This window comes from Mus musculus, chromosome 11 (assembly GCF_000001635.26).
Source record: "Mus musculus strain C57BL/6J chromosome 11, GRCm38.p6 C57BL/6J".
NCBI classification, from domain to species: domain Eukaryota; kingdom Metazoa; phylum Chordata; class Mammalia; order Rodentia; family Muridae; genus Mus; species Mus musculus.
Window position 1 is genome coordinate 33545763 of NC_000077.6, and position 24895 is coordinate 33570657.

At 43.6% G+C, this 24895-nt stretch overlaps 1 protein-coding gene across 2 annotated transcripts in view; it reads right to left on the reverse strand.

Moving 5' to 3' along the window:
* Positions 1 to 5018: 5018 nt before the first annotated feature.
* Gabrp (gamma-aminobutyric acid (GABA) A receptor, pi) overlaps positions 5019 to 24895 on the reverse strand; it is a 28198-nt gene continuing 8321 nt past the window's right edge. Inside the window, exons 4-10 of one of the 2 annotated variants that reach the window (NM_146017.3) lie at positions 22305 to 22372; positions 21451 to 21668; positions 18104 to 18186; positions 11168 to 11305; positions 9206 to 9358; positions 8532 to 8719; positions 5019 to 7080 (exon numbers count right to left, since the gene is read on the reverse strand). In NM_146017.3, the coding sequence (NP_666129.1) occupies positions 6778 to 7080; positions 8532 to 8719; positions 9206 to 9358; positions 11168 to 11305; positions 18104 to 18186; positions 21451 to 21668; positions 22305 to 22372 (1151 nt within the window). In that variant the 3' untranslated portion in view covers positions 5019 to 6777. The remainder of the gene's footprint in view (positions 7081 to 8531; positions 8720 to 9205; positions 9359 to 11167; positions 11306 to 18103; positions 18187 to 21450; positions 21669 to 22304; positions 22373 to 24895) is intronic. The other variant, XM_006514666.4, reaches the window with a different exon arrangement.

Below are 24895 nucleotides of genomic sequence, written 5' to 3' on the forward strand. Positions count from 1 at the left end.
GAGGCCTCTAGAGGCATCTAGTGTTCTAGAGGACTCACAAGACTCAGCATATAGTTGCATACATGGGCATATATATATATATGTATATATATATATATATAGAGAGAGAGAGAGAGAGAGGGGATTTATAGGAAAGTCAGCAAGGGTTATAGATCATGGGGCACAATCCAGGGGAAATAAGAGCCTTCCTCAGTTGAATCAGCCAGTACCTGCTTAATTCCTCTGGTGTAGAATTCCAGCAACTAGGAGATGGTTTGCACTAAGATGCTCACTAGAGAGTTGGTGCCCTGACTTTTACCAGGTGCCAGTCACATAGCACCTTTTGCCTATTGTGCTCCAACATTCTAGACTGATGGCTTTGGCAGAGGACTAAGGAATCTTAGACTGTTTTTATTGGCTAGAAAATGATGGAACCTCCCTCAGACCCGGATTGCCCCATGTTAGCCGAGGACCAACCCTACAAATGCATTCTAAACTCCATAATTACTACACTCCCTTCCCTATAAGACTGTATAGAGAAGAGATAAAACAAATATTTTCTTTTTTGTTTTGTTTTGTTTTTTTGGAGACAGGGTTTCTCTGTGTAGCCCTGGCTGTCCTGGAACTCACTTTGTAGACCAGGCTGGCCTCAAACTCAGAAATCCGCCTGCCTCTACCTCCCGAGTGCTGGGATTAAAGGCGTGCACCACCACGCCTGGCTAGAAATACTTTCAAAGTGTGCTAAGTGATGGCAGTATGCTAGTTGCTTTTGTATCGGTGCAGCGGTATCTGTAACTCCAGTTTTAGGGATATGGCAGTCTCTTCTAGCCTCCATGACATGTACATACAGACACACACACAGCTCCCAAACAGATTAAAAAACAAAAACAAGAAGTAGAGAGCAGGTTGCAACCAGGGGCAGGTATAATCTTTAAAAGGCTACTCCTAGGGATCTCCTTCTTTCAGATAAGTGCCACTTCCTTTGCAGTTCTTTTTTTTTTTTAATTTTTATTTTATGTGCATTGGTGTTTTGCCTGAATGTATGTTTATGTGAAGGTGCCAGATCTTGGGGTTATAGACAGTTGTGAGATGCCATGTAGCTGCTGCGATTTGAACCTGGGACCTCTGGAAGTGCTCTTAACCACTGAGCTATCTCTCCAGCCCCTAAGTCCCACTTCCTAATTGTTTCTCAGCCTTTCAAAGTATTGCCACCAGCTAGGGAACAAGTGTTCAAAACATGAGCCTTGGGGGGGAACATATCAGATTCAAACCATAAAAGGCAGAAAGAGAAACTTATATATGTGCATACGGGGCAGAGGTTCAATATTGGGTGTCTTCCTCAATTGCTCTCCACCTTACTTTTTTTTTTTTTTTTTGGTTTTTGGAAACAGGGTTTTTCTGTTAGCCTTGGCTGTCCTGGAACTCACTTTGTAGACCAGGCTGGCCTCAAACTCAGAAATCTGCCTGCCTCTGCCTCCAAGTGCTGGGATTAAAGGCATGCGCCACCACGCCCGGCTTCCACCTTACTTTTTGAGGCAGGGTCTCTCACTGAACCTGTAGTTTGCTAACTCATCTAGACTGGCTCCTGTTTTCATTTGCCCAGTTCTAGGATTACAGTCCTCATGCTTGGCTTTGGTGTGTGTGCACATGTAGGTAAGTGCATATATATGTGTGTAATTGTGGTGTATTTGTGTATGCTATGTGTTGTATGGTGTGTGTGTGTGTGTTTGTGTGCATGTATAGTGTCCCGCTCTGTCACTTTGTCTTATTCCCTTGAAACAGGATGCTTCCCTACAACAGGAGCTGGGCTGGCTGGTAGCCAGGAAGCCCTTGGCAATCCTCCTTCACAGAGCACTTACTTCACAGCGCTGGGGTTACAAGAGTGTGACCACATCAGGATTTTTGTGGAGGTTCTGAGAAAGGAAAACAGATCCTCATGCTTGCATGACAAGACATCTCCTTAGACCTTCCTGGGGATCTTAATAACAACATCCACCTGCCTTTATTTGAGAAGGAGGCAGGCCAAGGCAGAAAGATGTGAACCACTCAACTCCCAAGACCTCTTGGATATTGGCCTGTTTTCACTAATAGAAGAATACACAGCATGCTTACAAACACTTAAGCCCTCAATGGTCATAGGGAAGCAGATGAACACTCAGCTATGCAGATATATTTTCAAAATTTATGTTCAATTTTCCAAATAGAATAGTCTTTTTTTTCCCCCTAGATCCTGGAAAGGCACCACTATAAACAGACTAGATGGATGGTCATGGAAAGCTGTGAGCCACTCCACTCCACTCTAAGTCTGCCCAAATAAATCACAATTGTGACGTTCAATCTCCTGGGCTACTAGGAATATCCATAAGCATTTGCTTCTATGTTAGCAGTGCGTTCTATGAGACTTTAATTTTCATCACCAAGAAGCACCTCTCTGCATCTACAAACCTCCCATGATTACCTGGTAGAGGAGAGCCATCTGCTTATAGCAGGCGGATGGCAACATCAAAGGCTGGAGACGACTGCTTCTTATTACTTATTGTTTATTCCCAAAGGACGTTTCCAGATGGTGAATCTGGGCATTTCCTTATTCAACTAGCAAGTTTTCTTCCTTCTAAACAATTAGACACTCTTTTATGTTCACTTAGGCCTATTTGCTTGTATTCAGTTCCCTGACTCAGGTAAACCATAGAGCAGCCTGTCCCTTACAAAACCACTCTAGAAAACCTAAGAGTAACAGGCACAACCGTTTAGCCTGGCATCTCAAGGTGCGAAGTCCCTGGACTTTTTTTTTTCACAATCTTAGTTACCTCTGATATTTTTTCTTTTTCCCATTTATATATATTATTTTTTAAAATGTGAGTCAGAATTGGACTAATTTTTTTAAATAAACAAATCCATGGTAACCTAATTTTAAAATATAATTTGTATAAGTAAGTATACAAATACATTTCCAAAAAGAATTTAATGTTTTGGGTTTTTTTTTTTTTCTTTTTTGAGACGGGGTCTCACGTAGCCATGGTTGACCTGGGATTTGCTTTGTAGACCAGGCAGGCCTCTAATTTACTGAGATCCAGCGTGCACCACCATGCCTGGGTTAATGATATACATAGTATTTAAAATCATTATGCTTTTGTTTTTGTTTTTTTTTTTGAGACAGGGTTTCTCTGTGTAGCCTGTCTGTCCTGGAACTTGTTCTGTAGGCCAGGCTGGCCCTCAAACTCAGAGATCTGTCTGCCTCTGCCTCTTGAGTCTGGGATTAAAGGCACGTGCTTTACTCTCGGCTTTTGAATTATTTTTATTTGGTGTATATGGGTGTTTTGGCTGCATGTAGGTGTGCACCGCATTTATTGTCATGTTTGTGGACACTAGGAAAAGGCACCAGATGCTCTGGGACTGGCTTTACAGCCAATTGTCAGCCTCCATGTGGGTGGTAGAATTCGAGTCCTCTGCCAGAACAGCAAACGTTTTGAACAGAGTAGCCGTCACTCCAGACCCTTATTTTTATATTTTTATATTTTTAAATTTAAAAATAGATAAAATGTATTCATTTAGAAAAATTTAAGTCCTTGGAATGGTACAGAAATCATATCAACCACATGTCGAATATGTTATCTATACATTCATTAAACTATAGGAAAAATTTTACTTTATTTTATTTTATTTTATTTTATTTTATTTTTTTGAGACAGGGTTTCTCTGTGTAATAGCACTGGCTGTCCTGAGCACGCTCTGTAGACTAGGCTGGCTTTGAACGCACAGAGACCCACCTACCTCTGCATCCAGAGTGCTGGGATCAAAAGCATGTGCTAAAACTCGATTTTTAAAATGTACCCTTTAAGAATTAAGGATCTTTACAGCAATATGTATCATGAACTAATGAAAAGTCACTATGTACCAGCAGCTGAGGACAGTCCTGTACCTGAAAAGGTAACACCCGCCATTGAAGAAAGGTCATATCCCAACCCTAGACATTAAACTGCCTCTAAGGGTAGGTCATTGTCCACACAGGGTACTGAGGCCCCTCACCGCACTGTGTTTCTCCCGTGGTCCTCCCTGCATGGCTAGGCCCTGCACTGCATTGTGGTCCTCCCGTGGTCCTCCCTGCATGGCTAGGCCCTGCACTGCATTGTGGTCCTCCCATGGTCCTCCCTGCATGGCTAGGGCCCACACTGCACTGTGGTCCTCCCTGCATGGCTAGGGCCCACACTGCACTGTGGTCCTCCCTGCATGGCTAGGGCACACACCACGCTGTGCATGGCTGCTCCTCAGCTTGTGGACTGCAGCATCTTCTAGCTCTTTTCTTCTGTGCTCATTTCTCTGTTTCCCCATTTTCCCGGCCTGCATCAGAAATGAACCTTCTGATATTTACTTGTCATTGACTGCCTTCCTATAGTTACACAACTCCCTCCATGGAGACATTTGATATTCTCAATAACAATGTAGTTAAAAAACGTATTTCCCTGGCTTAGAATATTTCTTACTGCACCTGGTAAAAATCATCTGGATATTTGATAAAGTCCTTAATATAGTTACCTAAAACAGTGGCTCTCAACCTGTGGGCTGCGACCCCCCCCCCCCAACAAACCTATTTCCAAAAGTATTTACATAACAGTAGCAAAATTATAGTTGTGAAGTAGCAATGAAAAGAACTATATGGTTGGGCTCACCACAATATAAGAAACTGTATTAAAAGGTTGCAGCATTAGGAAAGTTGAGAACCACTGCTCTAAAACTACTATTTTAAATAAAACTTGTGTAGATAATACTCTGCATAGGCAGAATATTTGGGACAGATGTAAGGAATTAGCAGTTTTTACTGAGAATTCCAATGTTGTCTCCTACTATCCAAAGAGCAGCGTGGCTCTAAAATCTAAAGGTTGCCTCTCTCCCAAAAACTACTCTCATACTAAAAATTGTATTTCTTCTCATGTGTGAATGTGAATGTGTGCTGTCTGGGGTGGACGCGGTATGGAGACACTCTATTAGCACTATACTATGTATCTTTTGTATTATTCTGCAGTCACCACCCAGTAGCTCATACTATATATTTATTTTATAGTTTCACATATTTACAACTTTTATTTTTCTGTAGCTTAAAATGAGGCCTCAGTGAAGTTATATTTTAAACATTTTTATTTTTAAAAAAAAATGCACAGGTATGACCTACTCACTCAACCACACTTCCCCTCCCCTAGCCCCTCCCCTTAGGAATGTATATGACAGATACAAAATACAAAGAGATTCTACTAAGAACTCTAATGGCGCAACTACACCTATTGTACTCCAATGAACAAAGCGAATCCTAAAATAGAAACATCTGTTAAGCGCCAGGCACTCAAGCTCACAGAAACGGAACGATGGGCAGAGCCATGCTGATGAAAAGGAGGGCCCGTGGGTGAAGGACGTGAAAGGAAAGAACATCTACAGCCCCGGTTTGTTGTAGAAAGGACAGGGAAAGCTGAGGGTTCATTAGAAAAGGAAGGGAAAGACCTGAAGACAGCAAGAGTCTTTGAAACAATTGAGGCTGCATTGGAACCTTATATAGGCGATTCCCGTGGAGCAAGAGAGAGAGAGGGCACACAAGAGCTCCTAGGTCAGGGTGACCCTGGCTGAACTCAGAAAAGACAGCTCACGTGGGTTGTGCAATGTGTCTTTCCATCGTTCAGAACAGTCGGAACCAGTCAGGGCCAGTGGTCTGCTGCTCAGGCAGGGTAATCCACTCAAAGTAGTCCAGCTAGAAAGGTTGGGAAAAGGTAACTATTTAAGATAAGCTACTTGTGTCCCAGTAGTGCCGCTTCTTATCTAATAGACATCACTCCTGCCTAGTCACTGGAGCACAGGGATAAAAGCTCCTCTTTGAAGGAGGCAGGGCCTTTGCCACCGGCAAAATGTTCCCCAGCATCTTGGTCAACAGGTCAGCAGAGAGGACAGGTTGACAGAGCACTCTCTGGTCTACTTGGTTCCTAGCCAGTATGTGAGTAAAGGTGGCTAGCTAGTACACTTGACTCAGCAAGTCTTCATGGACGCATTCTGTATTAGGAATCCAGAACAAGTTTCAAAACTTCCTCCCGTTTTCCTGATGTGGAAAAGGGGTTTTTACATAGGTTAGGACTAAGGTGTATAAAAACAAAATAATAAGATACGTGGAAAAACGGCATGAAGCCCTGGACCCCAAAGGATTTATGTTTTTTTCTTTTAGTTTATTGATCCACTAATTTTATTCATTTACATCTGATTTGTGAATAATAGGATGTATTAGAATTTGGGGACAATTCTTCTGTGGTATTAAATAACACTAAGAACCCATCTGGTATTAGGTTGATGAGGCAAGGTAACCACCAATGAATTGACGCAAACCCACATTTCATATTTCAAGGAAAAACAAAAATTAGAAAACACTGGTGTTTAAATAGGCAAGAGAGCATATTATAAGGGCCACAGAGATGTAATCAGTGGCACTATGAATTCTTTAGAAAATAAACCCCTTAATATATGTAATCATCTTCCCACATTTTTATGGAGTGAATGCAGACCAGGGATCCAGAGAGCAAATAGCCCTGAGTAGGTTCGCAGTCTTGGGTTCTGTGTATGTGTGTGGAGGGGGTGTTCTGTCCAAAATTGAAGAAGAAAAGGGTTGCCTTATAATGACTCTATTATAGAATCTGGTCACACTAGGGCTTCTACACAACTTAGAATAATTGTTACATTAGCCCATTTGTAGCTTTCTAAGCTGAAGTGCACACACATGTTCTAGAATACCCTTAACCTCATTATGTGATGCAAGAGTTCAATGGCGTCTCAAAAATACATGTAGTATGCCCAGTAAAATACATTGGCCAACATAAAAATCAAAGGAAATAGTAGTTTGGAGTATCGATCCACATTGCTGGGGTTTTGAATTGTGAAATAATCAATGATTCTGCTGATCTTCTCTCGGAAGACAAACTTAAACTTGTCGCTGGCTTTCATTGTCAAGTCACTATAGTTGACATTGTCACCAGAGATTTCAATGCTGGCAAAGCTAATCTTCCGTTTAAAGCTGGAGATGGAGCTGTTGATGATGTTGGTGATATTGACTTCTTCCGAGTCCTTCGCTGGCCCCTGGTTCATAGACAATAGTTAGATCAGAAGACAGGAAACAGTGAGGTACACAGATGGCATCGTGAAAAGGTGTGTGGTCAAGGTAGCAGACCTGGGCCTAAATCTTAGTCTGTTATTATTCGAAATTTTAGTGACCTAGATCCCTTTAAGGTGTGATTTCCTTGTCTGGAACATGCTAATGATATGAATTGTTCCTTTGTGAGACGAAGGGGGAAGATTAAGAGGCATAAAACTGTGTAATGCACCCAGTAGGTATTTGGTAAATTTCTAGTCTGTTCCAGGGAGAAGAGATTCTTAGAGATAATGGAAACCCATTGTGTCATGTGATCTTTGTTACACACAAATTCCCCTGCAAATCAGGGGAATTTCCACTAGTCAACAAGGTGCAGATAGCAGACAATTTGAGGTCTTGGCTGAGTTGCTTTACCACTTTGGTATCATCTTCCTTAGTTTTGGGATACTCAGATGTGAAGAATACAGCATATAACCCATAGTGCATCTGTTATTACATGCATACACATGAGGGGACATACTGGTGTCTTCTGGAGAAGATCTTGGGAACTCTCCAACCTTCACCTGCCAGTCTAGAAAGTCTGGATTGGTTTGTGTTATTAGGGAAGTCTATACGGAAGAAAACACATGAAATCACACTCTGCACTTGGTGGTACAAATGTTCTTTGTCTTTGGGGCTTGGATTGGTCACAACAACCAAACACAGTAACAGAGCCATTGGTTCTTCCGGTTGCATCTTCACTATTAGATGCTTGTGATCCTAGCACACAGCTTAAGGTGACACTTTTCTGAACCGGATCCCTATTATTTTTGTTTGTTTGTGTGTATGAACTTCGGTACATTAATATTTATTAAACTTAGTCTCCAAATTACCCCAGGGTCTGGTAGAGCTATAAAGAGTAATACTTAATGGGGTGTCCTGTTGCTTACTGTGTGAGGAAAGCAATTCATCACACTGGAGCAAAGAGGTTTTGGGATAGATTGCCAACTCTACTCTCTACTCTCCTTGTCTCTGGGATTTTGTTACAAAGTAATTTCTCCCATACATTTTTTGATAACCTAATACTTGTATAATTTAAGAATATAAAATGGCATCACAAGAATTAAGTAACAACTATATATTAATCCAAAGTGTGTGAACATCTAAGCATGTCTACTTTGATATTAGGCTTTTTTTTCTATAGATGCTTATTCTTATTCTTTCATGTTGCATATGAATAATAGTTTCCTGCTAAAAAATTAAAGTCTGATATCCTATTTTATTGGGTAAAAAGAACCAATAAATTTGGGTCAAGGGGCACCATGACTTCCAAATGTGCCCACCTTAGTGGGGATAAGATCCATTAGAACAAAGGGACTTAAACCCTGATCACCTTCAGAGCAAGCAGTCCATGCCCGTCCAAGTGATGGATCAGAGACAACGCCCTCAAAATCCTTACCCTATCTTTGACTGCCATCTGCTGTAAGGAGCTGTAGTGAGCAACTGCATACTCCAGTAAGGCCCCAAACACGAAGCTGAAGCAGATGCCTAGGTACACATCGATGGCCTTTATGAAGCAGTTGGTGTTGGGTAGGGATGTGCGGGAGCCGATCATCAGCGTTGTCATGGATAACACCGTTGTCACTCCTGGAAAAACAAGTAGGCATGTTCCATGCTGGTGTTCCATGAACACAATCCCCCACTACCCTGCCCCAACCTCGATCATCTGGCTGGTCAGTTCCACTCAGAAGCAAGATGAGGGTAGGACTCAGGAAAAGTATAGATCTCATCTTAAAAAGTCTGTCATCTTCTGGAATTGAGTTGATTTATTCATCTTGAACAGAAACGTAAGTGACATAGCTTTCTAAATATGCCATCTCCTGTCTTCTCTTAGAGATGGATAGCCAATCTGTACTCACAACAGACTGTTTGCTCACAAGCTCGTCTCTCCTGTCACTACAAAACACATTTAAAAAGACGATCCTCCTGATACTACCTTTCTATCTGTGCAAAGGGATTTCTCAAGATACTAGCTCTTCTAACGGCCCCCAACTGTCAATGAAAATATCGATAGAATTTCAAAAAGCACCTGATTCACCTAGTTCTTAGAAATTGCCTGCAGGAACTGCTTACCAATGCAGGTTCTCGCAGGAACTGAATCGAGGGAGATCCAAAAGGAGACCCAGGATAACACCACCAGGAAGGTGGAAGGGACATAGGTTTCCAGAATGAAATACAGGACGTTCCTCCGAAGCTCAAATTGCAAAACCAATCTCGTATAGTTTCCTAAGAGTGTGAACAAGAGATAAGAAATCGTGTCTATTCTTGCAGAAGAATACCTGCCCTATGAGATGCTTAATGAAATCACAATCTCATTGCATCTTCTGGTACCAAAATCTAGTCAACTATGAGCTGCCATTCTGGTTACCATAAGTGACCTTTACATTGTCTGGCGAGGGATTTACAGGGCTGCTGCTATCTAATGCCCACACTCATGTTCTTTTCCTTATACTTTTCTTTAGCAAAGAATTCCTTCAGCACCAGGAGCACTGATTTTCTTCACATCCAGCTCACTAGACAGAACCCCAGGGGGCAAACCTATGTTTCTCAGTCTTGCATTCACAAGGTAAGCTTTTTTTGTTTGTTTTGTTTTGTTTTGTTTTTTTGTTTTTTCGAGACAGGATTTCTCTGTGTAGCTCTGGCTGTCCTGGAACTCACTCTGTGGACCCGGCTGGCCTTGAACTCAGAAATCAGCCTGCCTCTGCCTCCCAAGTGCTGGGATTAAAGGCAATCGCCACCACACCCTGCCACAAAGTAAGCTGTTAATAGATTCCTGGTTAATGAAGATTATTTAAGACAGCCCATTGTTTTCAAGATGACTATTAAATATAATTTAGCTTTCGTGTGTATGCATGTGTATGTGTGTGTGTGCAAGCATTTGTATGCTTGTGAAGACCAGAGAGCAATCTTGGGTATTGTTGCTCAGGCACCATCTACCTTTTGGTTTGAGACAGGATCTTGACCTGGCCTGGAGCTTGCCAAGTAGGCTTGAGGGCTGGACAGGGAGCTGCAGAGTTCTGCTGTCTTTGCCTTTCTGGTACTGGAATTACAAATGCTGTGTCCAGCCTGTTTTTTTTTTTTTTTAAACTCCAGGGGATTCCGGGGATTGAACTCAGTCCTCACGCTTGCAAGGTATGCGCATTACTGACCGAGCAATCCACCCAGCCCCTATACTTTAATTTTTGTTGATTTCGGAGGTATCATTGCAGGATCATACTTAGGAAATGACCAGTGTACACACACTACATGTGGAGATATCAACAGGCACCACCCATCCTGTCCTTTCTCTAGGCACAGCTGTGCCACACATTTTTTTTTAAGGTCATCTAGACTCAATTAAGTACATGGTAAGGTTTTAGAGAATATAAATATTGATGAGACGGAGCATTCCTAACTTGACCAGGAGGAACCGAGAAGAAAACATTGCTGTTTGTATATAAAAATCATACCATTTAGAAAACACCTACTTAAAGCCAACAACTCCCAGAGACCCAGCTTTGTACATGATGAATCAGTAATATCAATAATGGGGTGATCATATGGTATTGCTGCTGTCTTCTTCACCTAGGAACATGTTATTAAAGTGACCAGTGCTCTCATTAGAAACATGAGTGACTTTTATGCATGAGGGAGTGCTGTGTTTGAGCAGTCGGAAAATCCCAGAAGATAAACAGTGAAACGTCAGTGCTGGCCCCGAGGTTTACTCTCCAGCAGACCATGTCAACCCTGATGTCAACCCCGAGTGTGGCATGTACAGAAAACTAGGTCCCATGCCAGCTCCCTTTCCCTACTCCACAGTACTAATGAGTACTCGCCCTTCACAGGAATAGAGGTGTTTTTGCCTGCACATATGTCTGTGTACAAATGTTGGGTCCCCTAGAATAGGAGTTACAGAAAGTTGTGAGCCATGATGTGACTGCTAGGAATTGAACCTGGGACCTCTGGAAGAGCAGTCAGTGCTCTTAACCTCTGAGCCATCCCTCCAACCCCTTCTCTAAGGAGTTTTTATTCCATGTGATGGCTCACAAGAGTTACCTGTCTCCTGCTGGGATACGGTGACCAGGGTGAAATACTGTTGGATTGTGTACTGAGCAAGGCGCAGGTTTTCAAGTCCACGCACCGAGTCATTCCCTCTCAGCCAGGAGAACTCCACATCATTGCCATCGTATCCCCCTGGCAAACAAGAGGGAGCCCTGGTCAGTGCAAGGATGCTGCAGATTGAGCTGGTGTGGGAAATGCTACAGTGGAGACCAGCAAGACTTCTCTCCTGGTGGCATTAAGTCTAGAGGAGCACACCATGCAAAAAGTTGGCCAGGAGCCTCAAGCACTGAGGGGTGAAATCCTTTGCTATGCCCATTTTTCATTGGTGTTGAGAAGTAGTTCTATTGTAAGCATTGCTCAAACCTGGTGGATGATAAAAATGGCTTCGTTCACTACTGAACGACACTTACAAAGCATATGATCACAGGGACCCATGTTAGATTCTGCCTGTCAGGGCAGTCTAAGCTTTGATAACGTTGTCTGGGACTTCAGAAGTGGTCTATTCATATTTCCCATTAGTATAAATGCAAAACTAAAACAGTCTGTTACCAGCCACTTTATATCTGTCAATATTTGCTTTTGAAAAATGTTAGCTTTACTAGTATCTGTTGATGGTACTGCTAAGTTACCCTTTATGAGCCCTTACACAACACATCCCTCATGATCTCACAATCCTGTAGGATAGACATCTCTGTGCTTCTTCAGATTTAAGATGGACTTTGGTCTTTACATGTCTGAAATTGTAATTGATCCTACTATTAGTTTATGTGTGTGAAGCAGAGCTTGCAATGTCTCCTAAAAATATGCTTATTCACTAACTATTGCACCTTAGACTTGAGGAATCATTAGCCCACTATATGGGAAAACTCTCGGGTTCTAAGGGGTTTCTTAACTCTCTCAGGATACAGACAAGCAAGAGACAAAACTCAGTGCTGTGCCTTGCTCAGGAAAGGGTAGTCTCAAAGCTCATGGATGGTGGTGTAATCATTTCAGTATCTATTACTTAGCAAGCAGTTTCTGGGACCCTTGCAACACCGTCCTCTCTACCCCCGGCCGAGAAGATGTACGCATAGTTAATAAGCACAGGAAAGAGACCTAACCTCATCAGTCACTAGGAAAATGCAAAGCAAAACCACACAGTACTTCACACTCGTTAAGATAGCAATCATAAGGACAAGAAGAGGAAAACATTGAGGATATTGACGAGCTCAAACATTGTGGGTGGGAGTGTAAGATATACAACCACTTTTGCGAAACAAAATGCCTAAGAACCCAAATAATAAGGGTATCAGTTGAATCAGAACAGTAACCCTAGATATTTACTTAAGGGGGATAAAGTGCCAGTCACAGAAAGACTTGCACAGAACGTGGAGAGCTTTTGGGGTCACTTGGCAGGAATTTGATATCAGGCCAGGACAAAGAAGTAAGCTCAAGGTGGGAATTGGACTTTGGGCCAGGTCTCAGGAAATAGGCTCAGATGAAGAATATTTACATTTGAGTTAATGCAGAGCTCAGAGCAGCTCATCTGAGGCATGTGTGGCAGTCCTTTTGTCTTGGCCATCCTGATTGGTGTTTACAGGATTTTGTTTATTGCCTTGCTTGCTCCTTGACCTATAAATGGTCTTATTATTTTGCATGTACTTAAAGTGGTATAAAAGCAGACTGGAAAAAAAATAAACTCACTTTCGCCTCAGAACTGCCTGGGGTCATGCTACAGTGTTGTCTACATTTTAATCCTCGCTCCTGCCCTGGAGAACCTGTTGACTGACTGAGCTGGCTTGGTCAACAGAAGTGTTCATGGCAGCCTTAGCTACAGCGGCCAGATGTGAGAACAACCCAAGAGCCCATTCACGGAAAAGCTGGAAAGAAATAGTACTGAGCAATCAAAGGGAATAAATTACTGATAACAGGTCACTGTATTCTATGAAAAACAGCAGACATAAAACGGAATGCATCGTTTTGGTCTTACTTATATGAACTGTTCAGGAGAGAAAACTTCATAGCAGCAGAATGTAAGTCGGTGGTACCTGGAGGTGATGGGAGGAAACTGGGGTGTTCACAAGAGGCACAAGGGACCTCTGGAGGTGACAGGAATGCTCCAACAATGCAACCTAGCAATGACTACACACACTGATAATTTTACTGAAAACTTTGGGTCACAAATAAATTAAAGATGGGTGAATTTATCTGGGAAGTGGTGGTGCACACCTTAAATCTCAGAACTAGAGAGGCAGAGGCAGGTGGATCTCTGATTTTGAAGCCAGCCTGGTCTACAGAGCAAGTTCTAGGACAGCCAAAGATACACAAAGAACACCTCCCCCTCATCAAAAAAAAAGGTGAATTTTATGGTACATAAGTTATAGACCAATAAACCTGATTATTGGAAGATGACTGAACAAGCCTGGTCCTGTTACTTTTTCCATTCCAGTTATTAAGAAGCTGAGACTCGGGGGGGGGGGGGCTGGGGGGTGTCATTAGCTAACATCATACATACAACTGGTGATATTGCCCATCCGTGGCCACAAACATAAACATCTTCCTTCATTGCTTCAAAGGTTACTGAGATATGATGCTGGTGTTGGGACCAACACTGTGCTAAGAAGCATCATTATGGAGTCAGTAACCAGTAGGCATTATCTTGAGACATCTGAGCTCCTTTGGAACCATCCAAAACTGAATGGAAGCTAGCCATTGAAATTACGCTGGAACCTCAGAGGAATGAAGACAGCTCTCAGGAGATGAAGAGTGCAAATTTCTGCCTGGGTACTTGGTTTCACCCTTAGAATTAATTAATTAATTTCTTTCTTTCTTTCTTTCTTTCTTTCTTTCTTTCTTTCTTTCTTTCCTTCCTTCCTTCCTCCCTGCCTCCCTCCCTCCCTCCCTTCCTTCCCCCCTCCCTCCCTCCCTCCCTTCCTTCCTTCCTTCCTTCCTTCCTTCCTTCCTTCCTTCCTTCCTTTCTTTTTTCAAGGCAGGGTTTCTCTGTGTAGCCCTGGCTGTCCTGGAACTCACTCTGTAGACCAGGCTGGCCTCAAACTCAGAAATCTGCCTGCCTCTCAATTGCTGAGATTAAAGGCATGTGCCACCACTGCCCGGCTAGACTTACAGTTTCTATTTACTACCATCTTTTGTCCCTGAGTGAATGTGGGCGATTAAGATGATGTAAATTCTTTTCTTTAGTGGATGTGTGTGTGTGTCTTACTGAGGTGTTGTTGTTGTTGTTGTTGTTTTTGTTTTGATTTTTTTGTGTTTTATACCTAAATGCCTGCTAATAAGCATTCTGAGGAAGCTTCCTCTGTTCCTTGGGGATGGTGTCTGTGCGTGCAGAGTGCTGAGGTTTCCTGGAGAATCTTGCCCCTGGGATTTGGGATGAGCCCAGTCGTGACACATGGAAGGCAATTATTTCTCCTGTGCTGCATGGGAATGGCTTTTCTTCTTGACAACCTCAAGTTGCCTTCTGCCACCAAATGACTGCATTGCTTCAAGAAGGGTTTGCATGCACTGTATCAATAGAATAGTTAGCCTGCCTAAGCCTTTAATTAAATGTGTACGTCTGAAAAATGGCTTCTTCTCATAATGGTTCTTCTCTCCTGGAGTTGCCCATGTGCGCCCTTATGTGTAGAGTAGCCAGTGGTCCCCAAGGCTTGCCTGTAGTTGCTTTCTACTTTGATGCCTTAATGAGTCACATCAGTGGCTACTTCCCTAGCATAGGTGCCCACACCTGGTGGCTATTCAGAGAAGCTTACTAAGGCAACGCGAGACTGCTTTATCAATCCCAAGGGATTGACTTGACCTAAACCCACTTAGCGTGAACCCACATTTTCCATTTTAGGAAATTCCTAGGTTATAATTTAGATGCCCTGTTTACTCTCAGCGCTCTGTTGAAGCTTTCCCTACATCAAGTAAGTTCTTTTACACGCTGGAGGCAGTTGCATCATCAATGTCAGTGATTTGCATTGCGTATTTGGCTTTTCTGCTCTAGTGCTGGGGACTGAGCCAGGGCCTTTCCCTTGCTAGGCAGGCTTCCCTCGCACCCCAGCACCCCACCCCGACACACCCCGACCCCTCTTTGTGCTCCTTACCAACCTTTGCTATTCCTTTGTTCCTGTGGTTCTGTGCCCTGCTTTTTGTCCTCTCAGCTAGCTGGAACAGATCTGGATCCCTCCTCTGATTTCAGGTGGCACTTCCCTCTGGGCATCTCTGACCCCTACCAGGCTCCCATAGCAACATTACCTTTCCCGGTTATCACTCAGTCTTTCAGAATTATTTTAAGTCCTGTGCTCTCTGTAAGGAGATGGACTTCTTGATGACAGGTGAATCATTTTTATCTTTGGATTGCAAGCATTTGCCACCGTGTTTAACAGAGAACAGGCGAACAGTTGTTGAATGGATGGACTAACAGAAGATAGGCAGATGGGACTCAATCAGCCATCCAGATTAGCCGGAGACTTTAGTGGGAAAATATGTGGAACTGAAGTATTAGACAGAGTCAAAATATTTTCCTTAAGACCCAGAGGAAAAGAAAACACTGGCCTTCATCCTAAGAAACCAAAAGGAGGAAACTGGGTCTGCTGTCTGATAGTCACGTTGTGGTTCAGTCTGATAGTCACGTTGTAGTTCAGTCTGATAGACACGTTGTGGTTCAGTCTGATAGTCACGTTGTGGTTCAGTCTGATAGTCACGTTGTAGTTCAGTCTGATAGTCACTTTGTAGTTCAGTCTGATAGTCACGTTGTAGTTCAGTCTGATAGTCACATTGTGGTTCAGTCTGATAGTCACGTTGTAGTTCAGTCTGATAGTCACGTTGTGGTTCAGTCTGATAGTCACGTTGTGGTTCAGTCTGATAGTCACGTTGTGGTTCAGTCTGATAGTCACGTTGTGGTTCAGTCTGATAGTCACGTTGTGGTTCAGTCTGATAGTCACGTTGTGGTTCAATCTGATAGTCACGTTGTAGTTCTGTCTGATAGTCACATTGTAGTTCAGTCTGATAGTCACGTTGTGGTTCAGTCTGATAGTCACGTTGTAGTTCAGTCTGATAGTCACGTTGTGGTTCAGTCTGATAGTCACGTTGTAGTTCAGTCTGATAGTCACGTTGTGGTTCAGTCTGATAGTCACGTTGTAGTTCAGTCTGATAGTCACGTTGTGGTTCAGTCTGATAGTCACGTTGTAGTTCTTTTTTTTTTTTTTAAAGATTTATTAATTTATTATATGCAAGTACACTGTAGCTGTCCTCAGACATTCCAGAAGAGGGAGTCAGATCTCGTTACGGATGGTTGTGAGCCACCATGTGGTTGCTGGGATTTGAACTCCTGACCTTTGGAAGAGCAGTCGGGTGCTCTTACCCACTGAGCCATCTCACCAGCCCCCACGTTGTAGTTCAGTCTGATAGTCACGTTGTAGTTCAGTCTGATAGACACGTTGTGGTTCAGTCTGATAGTCACATTGTAGTTCAGTCTGATAGTCACGTTGTGGTTCAGTCTGATAGTCACGTTGTGGTTCAGTCTGATAGTCACGTTGTGGTTCAGTCTGATAGTCACATTGTAGTTCAGTCTGATAGTCACGTTGTGGTTCAGTCTGATAGTCACGTTGTGGTTCAGTCTGATAGTCACGTTGTGGTTCAGCTTACTGTTTGGGAGGATTTGGGACGCCCAAACAATCGTCACATGGTCCCTCAGTCTGGGAAGTATGGTGATTATCGATGCATATTAGAAAAACCTAGAGATCCCACACAATTCCTTAAAACCACGTAATGGCATACACTGGGAAAATGTACACCCCAGTTCACAAACAAGCCAGGGTAACACAATCCCCATGGGCTTTGCTGGCCAGTAGAAGACTCCTTGGAATTGTCCTGCCCCTACCTGGGCTCCAGCCCCAGTATTTCTGCTTCTCGAGTTCCTTTAGAAAAATGATAAATTGTGACGAGTCTTAATTTGTGTAATCATAAGGTAAGAAAACAACACTTGCAGGTTTGTTTGGAAGCTACCTACCACAAAGGCAGAGTGGGATTATCACCTTAGCTGTTCCTCCTACCATCATTTTCCAACTAGCTTCCCTACTTCCTCAGTTGCACAGTAAGGAATAGCTGGAGGCTACAGTGAATTTCCATTAGGACAAGGAAAAGAAAGCTTCCGAGGCCTCAGGCTGCCTGAAGGGAACGAGGCATATTTAGTAACAAATGGAAAGGGGGCTAATGACGCCCAGGACTTCTGCATCAGCTTCTATAGGGTCCTAGGGTTGATTTGGTTTTGGTAGAACAAAAGTGGTTATGTGGACAGGCATAGCCATTGAATGATTCATCTGGAGTCATAGACCCTCTGAGGATAAGTAGCCTGAGAGATCTGTTTTCATCAAGAAGTTTTCTATAAAATAGAAATACTCATGATTCTATGGTTATGTATGTCTGCGAGAGGATACACTCCTGGGAATTTGACAGGGAATTAGCTCTTGGAGGCTCCTAAAAGTTCTGCAGCGATGACGATTGTTCTTATTTTAGGCTATGTAGACCATGCCGTGTAGTCTCTATCCCAAATGCTCAGTTCTGTTATAACAGTGTGACATATGCAAATGACTGGTCACCTCTCTCTGCAATACAACTGCATTTCCAGCAATGGGTGATGGGCCAGATTTGGCAGATGAATTCAGCTTGCTGATCATGACCTACCTACACTATCAGCTGTGTTAAAGCATTTTCTTCCCTCATCTCTCTCCTCACAGCTGGGGACATTTGGTACTAACGCGCAACAGTTCTCCCTCAAAGATACAATGTTGCAGTTTGCCTTCGAGCGGAATCCGACTCTCTCTGGAAGTATTGGCTGAACAGCTCAATCCTTTATGGATCAAAGACAGGTCATTGACATAGGATACTTTACAAAAAAAAGATGGAAGTCACCCAGGAAAGTCACCTGGGGCCTTCTCCAGGATGTATACTCACAACTTTCTAGCTGCAGCTTGCAGGTCTGTGTGTCCATGGGGTATTTAGACAGATCCATGTTACATGTAACTGTTGTTGTGATTCTAAAAAGAAAAAGAAAAGAAAAAAAGAAAAAAAAAGAAAAAGAAATAAAACAAATAAGCGGGCTCAGAAAGGGAGCTGCCAGGAGAGCAAATTCACATTTCTTTTGGAGGGCTGCCCTGAGACAAGGTTTGCTCAGACTCTTCTGGGGACATGTGGCTTGGAGCCTGCATCCAAGCATTCATTCCTGAGGTTTTCCGTTCTCAGGAACATGCATTGGATTCAGTAAAAACTGGATGCAGACTGGAAGAATGCTGGCAGCTCAGAGGCAAAACATCCACAACATGACAGAACACACTCACTCTCCAGCAGAATATATTAGTAGAAAAATAGAAATGCATTTTTAGCTTTAGTCAATTTATTTTATGAGTATGAGGACATTGGGTCCTCTGGGACTGGAGCTAGGAATGGTTGTGAGCCACCATGTGGGTGTTGGCACTCAAATCTGGGTCCTCTGGCAGGGCAACAAGGACTGAGCCACCTCTCCAGCTTCTGGGGATGCTTTGTAAAATTCAAATTAACTTTTCTTTCATATAATGTATTTTGATCACATTCTTTCCTTCTTTAGTTCCTACCCACTCAACCTCACAGTCTCATTCTCTCTCAAAAACAAATAAACAAAAATAAAGACAAAACAAACAAAAACCCTCTCAAACAAACAAACACCCCAAATCCAAACCAAAATGACAGCAGGAAAGCACACAGGTAAAACCAAACCAAACAAACCGCATGGACCCTGTTTTGCATGGGCTAATTATTCCTGAGCATGAGGCCTGCTCTGGGGTATGGTTGACACCTCCAGAGTCACTGCACTGGAGAAAATGACTTTTTCCCTCACCCAGCAGCTGTCAATTACAAATAGCTTCCTGGTTAGAGTGGGAACTTGGTGAACACTTCCTCTTCCTGGGGATGCTTTTAAGCTTAGGTTTTCAGTGTAATCTTCATGATAACCCTTTGCAGGGCTAGACCAGTGATCACTGGATTTGCTTACACTCGCAAGGCTCTGAGTGACAGAGCCCAGACAGGAGTCCTGGTCTCCTGGATCCTTGGTGGCATCGAGATATAGAGAAATCAGAGGACACAGCTCCTGGGCTCACCTAAGTGTGCTCAACTAATAGAGTGAAGTCCTCACAGTAGAGATTTTAAAAGGCAGGCTGCTATCTTCCTTTTTAACATTCACACTTTTACCAGATTTATTAAGTACAGTGCTGGGTACTCTAGAGGCAGATATGTTCATGGCACAGTATTCAACTTGATGGCACTCTACATCCCCTTAAGGGAGGCAGAGAGAAACTGGTTGCTTACTGCAAACCAGTCTCTGTACGGAGGACATCACATGCATTAATCCTTTGAATAGTTCTCTATAAGAACTGTTATTACTTTTGTTTAGTTGTTGAGGAACCTGAAGCTCAGAGGGTCTAGTAACTTGCCGACGTTCGCAGAGCTGTTTAGGACAGGAGTATCATGGCAAGTTCTTTGTCAACTGTGATTCATTGGTAACTGTGCTATATGCTGTAGCACATAGTGGATGCATACCCTCAGGTACACAAGTATACATGCACACACTTTGTGTGCAAACAGGTTCCCATGGAAGCTTGGAAAAAAGGCAGATTGGAGAGCAAAGGAGAATTAGGCTTCTTAAAAGAGGGATTGGGGTTTGGGCTGGTCTCTGTAAAACTCAGGGTTGCTGAGGCATGCCCAGAAATGCTGTTTATCTGTTCGCTCAGTCCTTGGTTTATAACTTCAGGTCCTTCTTGTGATTAAAGGTCAGTCCATTCATATTTACTAATTGATCTGCTCCCCAAGGACTCAGAAAGTCGGAGTGTGCACAGCCCCTGCACAGGATAAATCATTTGTTCAGGCTGCCTTACACATCTCCCAAAGCCTCGTTCCTGTTCCAACCGTTGAGGGGAATCCATAAGATAGAAGGAACGTTAGGTCTTGGCAATTTGGAGAGGTGACCTGTAGCTGCAAGTAGGTAGAATCTTTGGGATTCACACCTTGCTTTTTTTGTACAAACATGTCTCAGACACGCAGAGATGCTATGTAGAGATACCCTGCTCTACTGAGCCATGGGAAAGGCAAATTCCTAACATAGACTTCTCTGCTTGCTCATTTCTCCCTTGTCTTCCCTCTCTCCTCTTCTCCTACTTCTTGTCCCCTCCTCCTGTGTGTGTGTGTGTGTGTGTGTTCTTGCACATGTGGGTTACTAGCATTGGGATGTCTTCCTTGATTAATGTTTACCTTATTTATTTGTGTATATGTATGTATTTGCTTGTGTGTATGTTTGTCTGTGGTTACATATGTATGAGAGTCTGCAGGAACCTGCATATGTGTGCATTCATGTGTGTGTTTGTGTGTTTGTGTGTGTGTGTGTGTGTGTGTGTGTGTGTGTGTGTGTGCACATGGAGGCCAGAGGTTGGGTATCTTCCTCAATCATTCTCTACCTTCTATACTGAGGCAGGGTCTCTTAGTGAACCTGGATCTTATGGATTCAGGTAGTTTAGCCAGATGTATTTCTCTAGAGATCCTGTCTCTATCTTCCAAAGACCGAGTGTACAGAGAGGGGCTGCCATGCCACCCCACTTTTAAGTGACTGGTAGGGCTTAGAACTCTAATCCTCATGCCTGACCAACAAGCTTTTCATTCAGGAAGCCATCCCGACCACACCCTATTTTACTTTTCTTTCAAGACTAGGCCTCTCATTGAACCTGGAGCTTGAAGCCTAGGGCTGGACTGGATGGTTAGGAAACCCTAGGATCTTTCTGCCTGCCTCTAGCCCTCAGCACTGGGTTTTTAGATGCACACCCTAGGCTCAGCTTTTGGTCTTTGAACTCAGATCCTCATGCTAGCTTTCTAGCTGCTTTTCTTCCTTTTTGGCTAACTTTCCTCATCTTAAAGGCTTAGTTCATAACCCAATGAAGCATATTTTAACATTATCTCTAACCATTAACCTACAACGGAGGACTCAACTTGGGTCCTGGCACCGGATACTTCCTTTGTTTACAAGCCGGTACTCTCAGGGACGGGGCTTGTCAGTTCTTCCTGGGTCTCCTGCTTGGGGCCTGGAACCTAGCAGCTACTCAGTAGGTACATTTGTAGCTAGGTTCTACAGAGAAGCCCTTCTGAATGGCGCTGGCATGCATACAAAACAGGAATTTGTGAGGAATGAGAACAGGATTTGGTATTGGCCAAAGTACACAGGGTGTACATGTCTTTTCCATGCGTGTTTTCCTCCAACCCCAGACTCCCAGATGCCTGCTCACCTAAGTGCGTACAGGACTGTGCCGTTGGAGAAGAGGCGGATGAGCCTGTTTCCCACTGTGACTTCATGGAGGAAGGACTTCTTGGACTCTACAATGTAAGTGTCTGGCACCCAGAGGAACTCCACAAGGCGGGCATCTAGAGTAAAGCTCTTGTTGCCTTCGAACACTAGCCGTGGGTCTGTCCAACGCTGCCGGAGGTATATAGTGGCTGTGTAGTCCTAGGGGGAAAGCCGGAAATGCAAACGATGGGCATGATTAGGGAGACCCCAAAAACAGAAGGAAAGGGGTTAAGTTTCACTCCCCTCCCTCCATATATATTCTCTATATATGCATATATTATACTGGTGCGGTACTCATCGGCAGCAATGAAAGAACAAAGTGCATTATTTATTTTAGATAATAACTCCTATTGTCAAGGCCGACTTTCAGAGTCTTGTCCTACTATTGTATGACATAAAGCTCACACTGCCCGAGAACACAGTCATCACTGAACTGATGAAGGTTTTGATGACTTGGGTTGCAAACTGCCTTCCTCCTGGCTTCATCTTTCCCAAGTTCTTCCTCTCACATTGGTCATTACATTGTAAGTTTTATCAGCTGTCCCTCGACTGAAAGACCGTGTGGACATGTTTTTATTCCTCAGTCAATCGGTCACTTCCTTTTCTACTTTCTCTCTTCCTGGCCTTTGAGTCTGTTCCCTTCCTGATACCCAGAAAACCTATAAACATCTACTGTCTCCACTTACAAGACAGAACTCTGGCATCTGCCACTCTGTTTCTGATTTACTTGAAAGGACATTACAATTGAAAGCAAGGAGAGGGAGCGGGGGAAGGGGTGGGGGTGGCACTGGTTACCATGTTACTCTCTGAGATGCTAGAGATGCTGGCGATGTCCAGAGTCAGTGCTATCCGAACTGGGTCACCTGAGAAGGAAGAAAAAAAAAACAGAAAGACTTACATAGAAACACAAACACAAGCTCTCCTCCATCTAACCACCAATTGCATCCTCTGCTCCATTTCAGACTCCGCAGCCGGTGTATCTACATTAGTGGGTTGGAAACAAAACTCGAGAAATTATAAAAGCAATACCCACATATTAGAAATATTTGAATAATCTGAACTATAAAAATAAAATTAATTTTATCTTCCCAGGAGCAACCAGTTGGTATGAAAAATATAAAGAGTTATACAGGGACATCATGATTCATAAGGGAGGTCGCACCATTATTAATTAATGGGTATTTTAAAAACATTTTAAGATTAATTTACTTATTTCAGAGAGAAAGAGAGAGAGCTGGGGAGTGCCACACACTGTGGGAGTTCATTCTCATCTCTACTTTGCTTTAAGGCAGGGTCTCTCTCTTATTGGTGCTACACAGCAAGCCCAAGGCTGCCTGGTCAGAGAGCTCTGAAAGGTCTTCAGTCTCCACCTCCATCTCCTCATAGGGGTGCAGGGGTGCCAGGATTACAGATATGTGTCACTATAGCCAGCATTTACATTGATTCAGGGAACAGAACTCAGGCTGTGTGGCAAGCACTTTCACCCCTGAGCCTTCTCCCTGGCCCATTAATGCATATTTTAAAGAGGTTAGTGGTAAGGTTCTTCTTCTTCTTCTTCTTTTTTTTTTAAAGATTTATTTATTATTATATCTAAGTACACTGTAGCTGTCTTTAGTCACACCAGAAGAAGGTGTCAGATCTCATTACAGATGGTTATGAGCCACCATGTGGTTGCTGGGATTCGAACTCAGGACCTTCAGAAGAGCAGTCGGTGCTCTTAACCCCTGAGCCATCTCTCCAGCCCGGTAAGGTTCTTCTTATGTGGAAGATTTTTACTGTGGTGCCTATAGGGGCTGACTGTGTAGAGTGGGTCAGAGGTTTAGTCACGTGATTTTACACATTGACTTCCCTTTCTTTCCACAAAGGGAACTTGCCATGGCACGGCATGGAAGACTGACCAAAGCCAAGCTCCTGCTGGCCCCACAGGCTTTCTTCCTTCATTCACTTTCAGAAGCCCTAAGTTTCAGCTTGCCAGAACCGTGCCACCATGGCTGGTCTTAGCCACAGTCTTTAGTGAGCCCCAGCCCTGGGGCTTAGGGAGATTTAAAGACTCCGCTGAGGACCATTTTCAGTTCTGAAGACTGGAGCACAGGGGCCATTATTCTCAGAAGCCAGCCAGGCCAGGCCTCATTCAACTAGAGATGTGGAAGAAGGGCCTAGGAGTGTGAACCGTGATTTTAGACCTTGGCTCTGAAATCTTCTAGCTCTGCGACAGCAAGAGGGAATACATGCAGAGTGCTTGCCAGTTCTCTCCAGGAGTCTCAGAAATGACCCCCTGCACACGGCCTCCGGCCTGACACCATACCTGCCAGGCTCTGACACCTGCCCATCAGTAGTCATCCAGGCTTTCTCATTCTCTTCTGTAATCCCAGCTAATGTTGGGGAGGGGACAACTTTGCTCGCCAGGTTAATGGATAAAGGCGCTCTCACTTGTATTAAATAGCTGAGAGAGCCCCAGGGAACTGTGTGGTGTTGGATAGCTTTTGAAGATTCAACTCTCTCTCTCTTTCTCTCTTTCCCTCTCTCTCTTTCTCACACACACACACACAGAGTGGGGTGGTGGGGGGAGGGGAAGGGGAAAAGAGGGGGAGGGGGAAGGGGGAGGGGAAGGGAGAGAGAGGGGGAGAGGGAGAGGGAGAGGGAGAGGAGAGGAGAGGAGAGGAGAGGAGAGGAGAGGAGAGAGAAGAGAGGGAGCTATGCATCTATTGCTGCCCTGTGACCCCCAAGCACATTGTTATACCTCTCTGTGACATTTCCTTGTGTGCTAAATGATACATAACTTGCTGTTCTGATTCCCAACCTAAATTCACGTGGAAGTTTAATTGATGTAACTGTAGTAAGAGGTGGGAGCTTTAAGAAGTGATTGGGCTACAGGGTTGCGGCCTAGCGGTCAGGACTGGTGCTGTTAAGGAAGAAAGTTCATCCCTCCCTTGTCTTCTTCAGCGCTCTCACCTTTTACTGCGGGATGATACGGCAGCCAGACCATTAAATGCTGAATACCAGCATTTAAATACTGGACACGCTCCTGCATTTGGGTTTCTTATAAATTACCCAGGTCCAGGCATTATGCTATAGCTGTACAATACAGGAGGCTAAGTACCTATCATAGAATTGGAGAGCATGAAAAACAGTGGGGCCCATCAGCTTCCCTCTCTGAAGACTGCACAGTTGAAAGCACACAGAATTCTAGTCCAATGGTGTTTTGGGCTTAGTCTCCCCCTAATAGTCTAGCCTAAGCCTGGTCACAGTTGGCTGTCTTTATGCCAACTTTCATATGTCTTATGAAAGCTTGCTTTCATCCCCTGAAACTATACAAACAAGCTGTGCCACCAGAGGGCACCTTTCTCCTAGGAAAATGGTAAAAGCCAACTCCTGGGCAGTGTGTG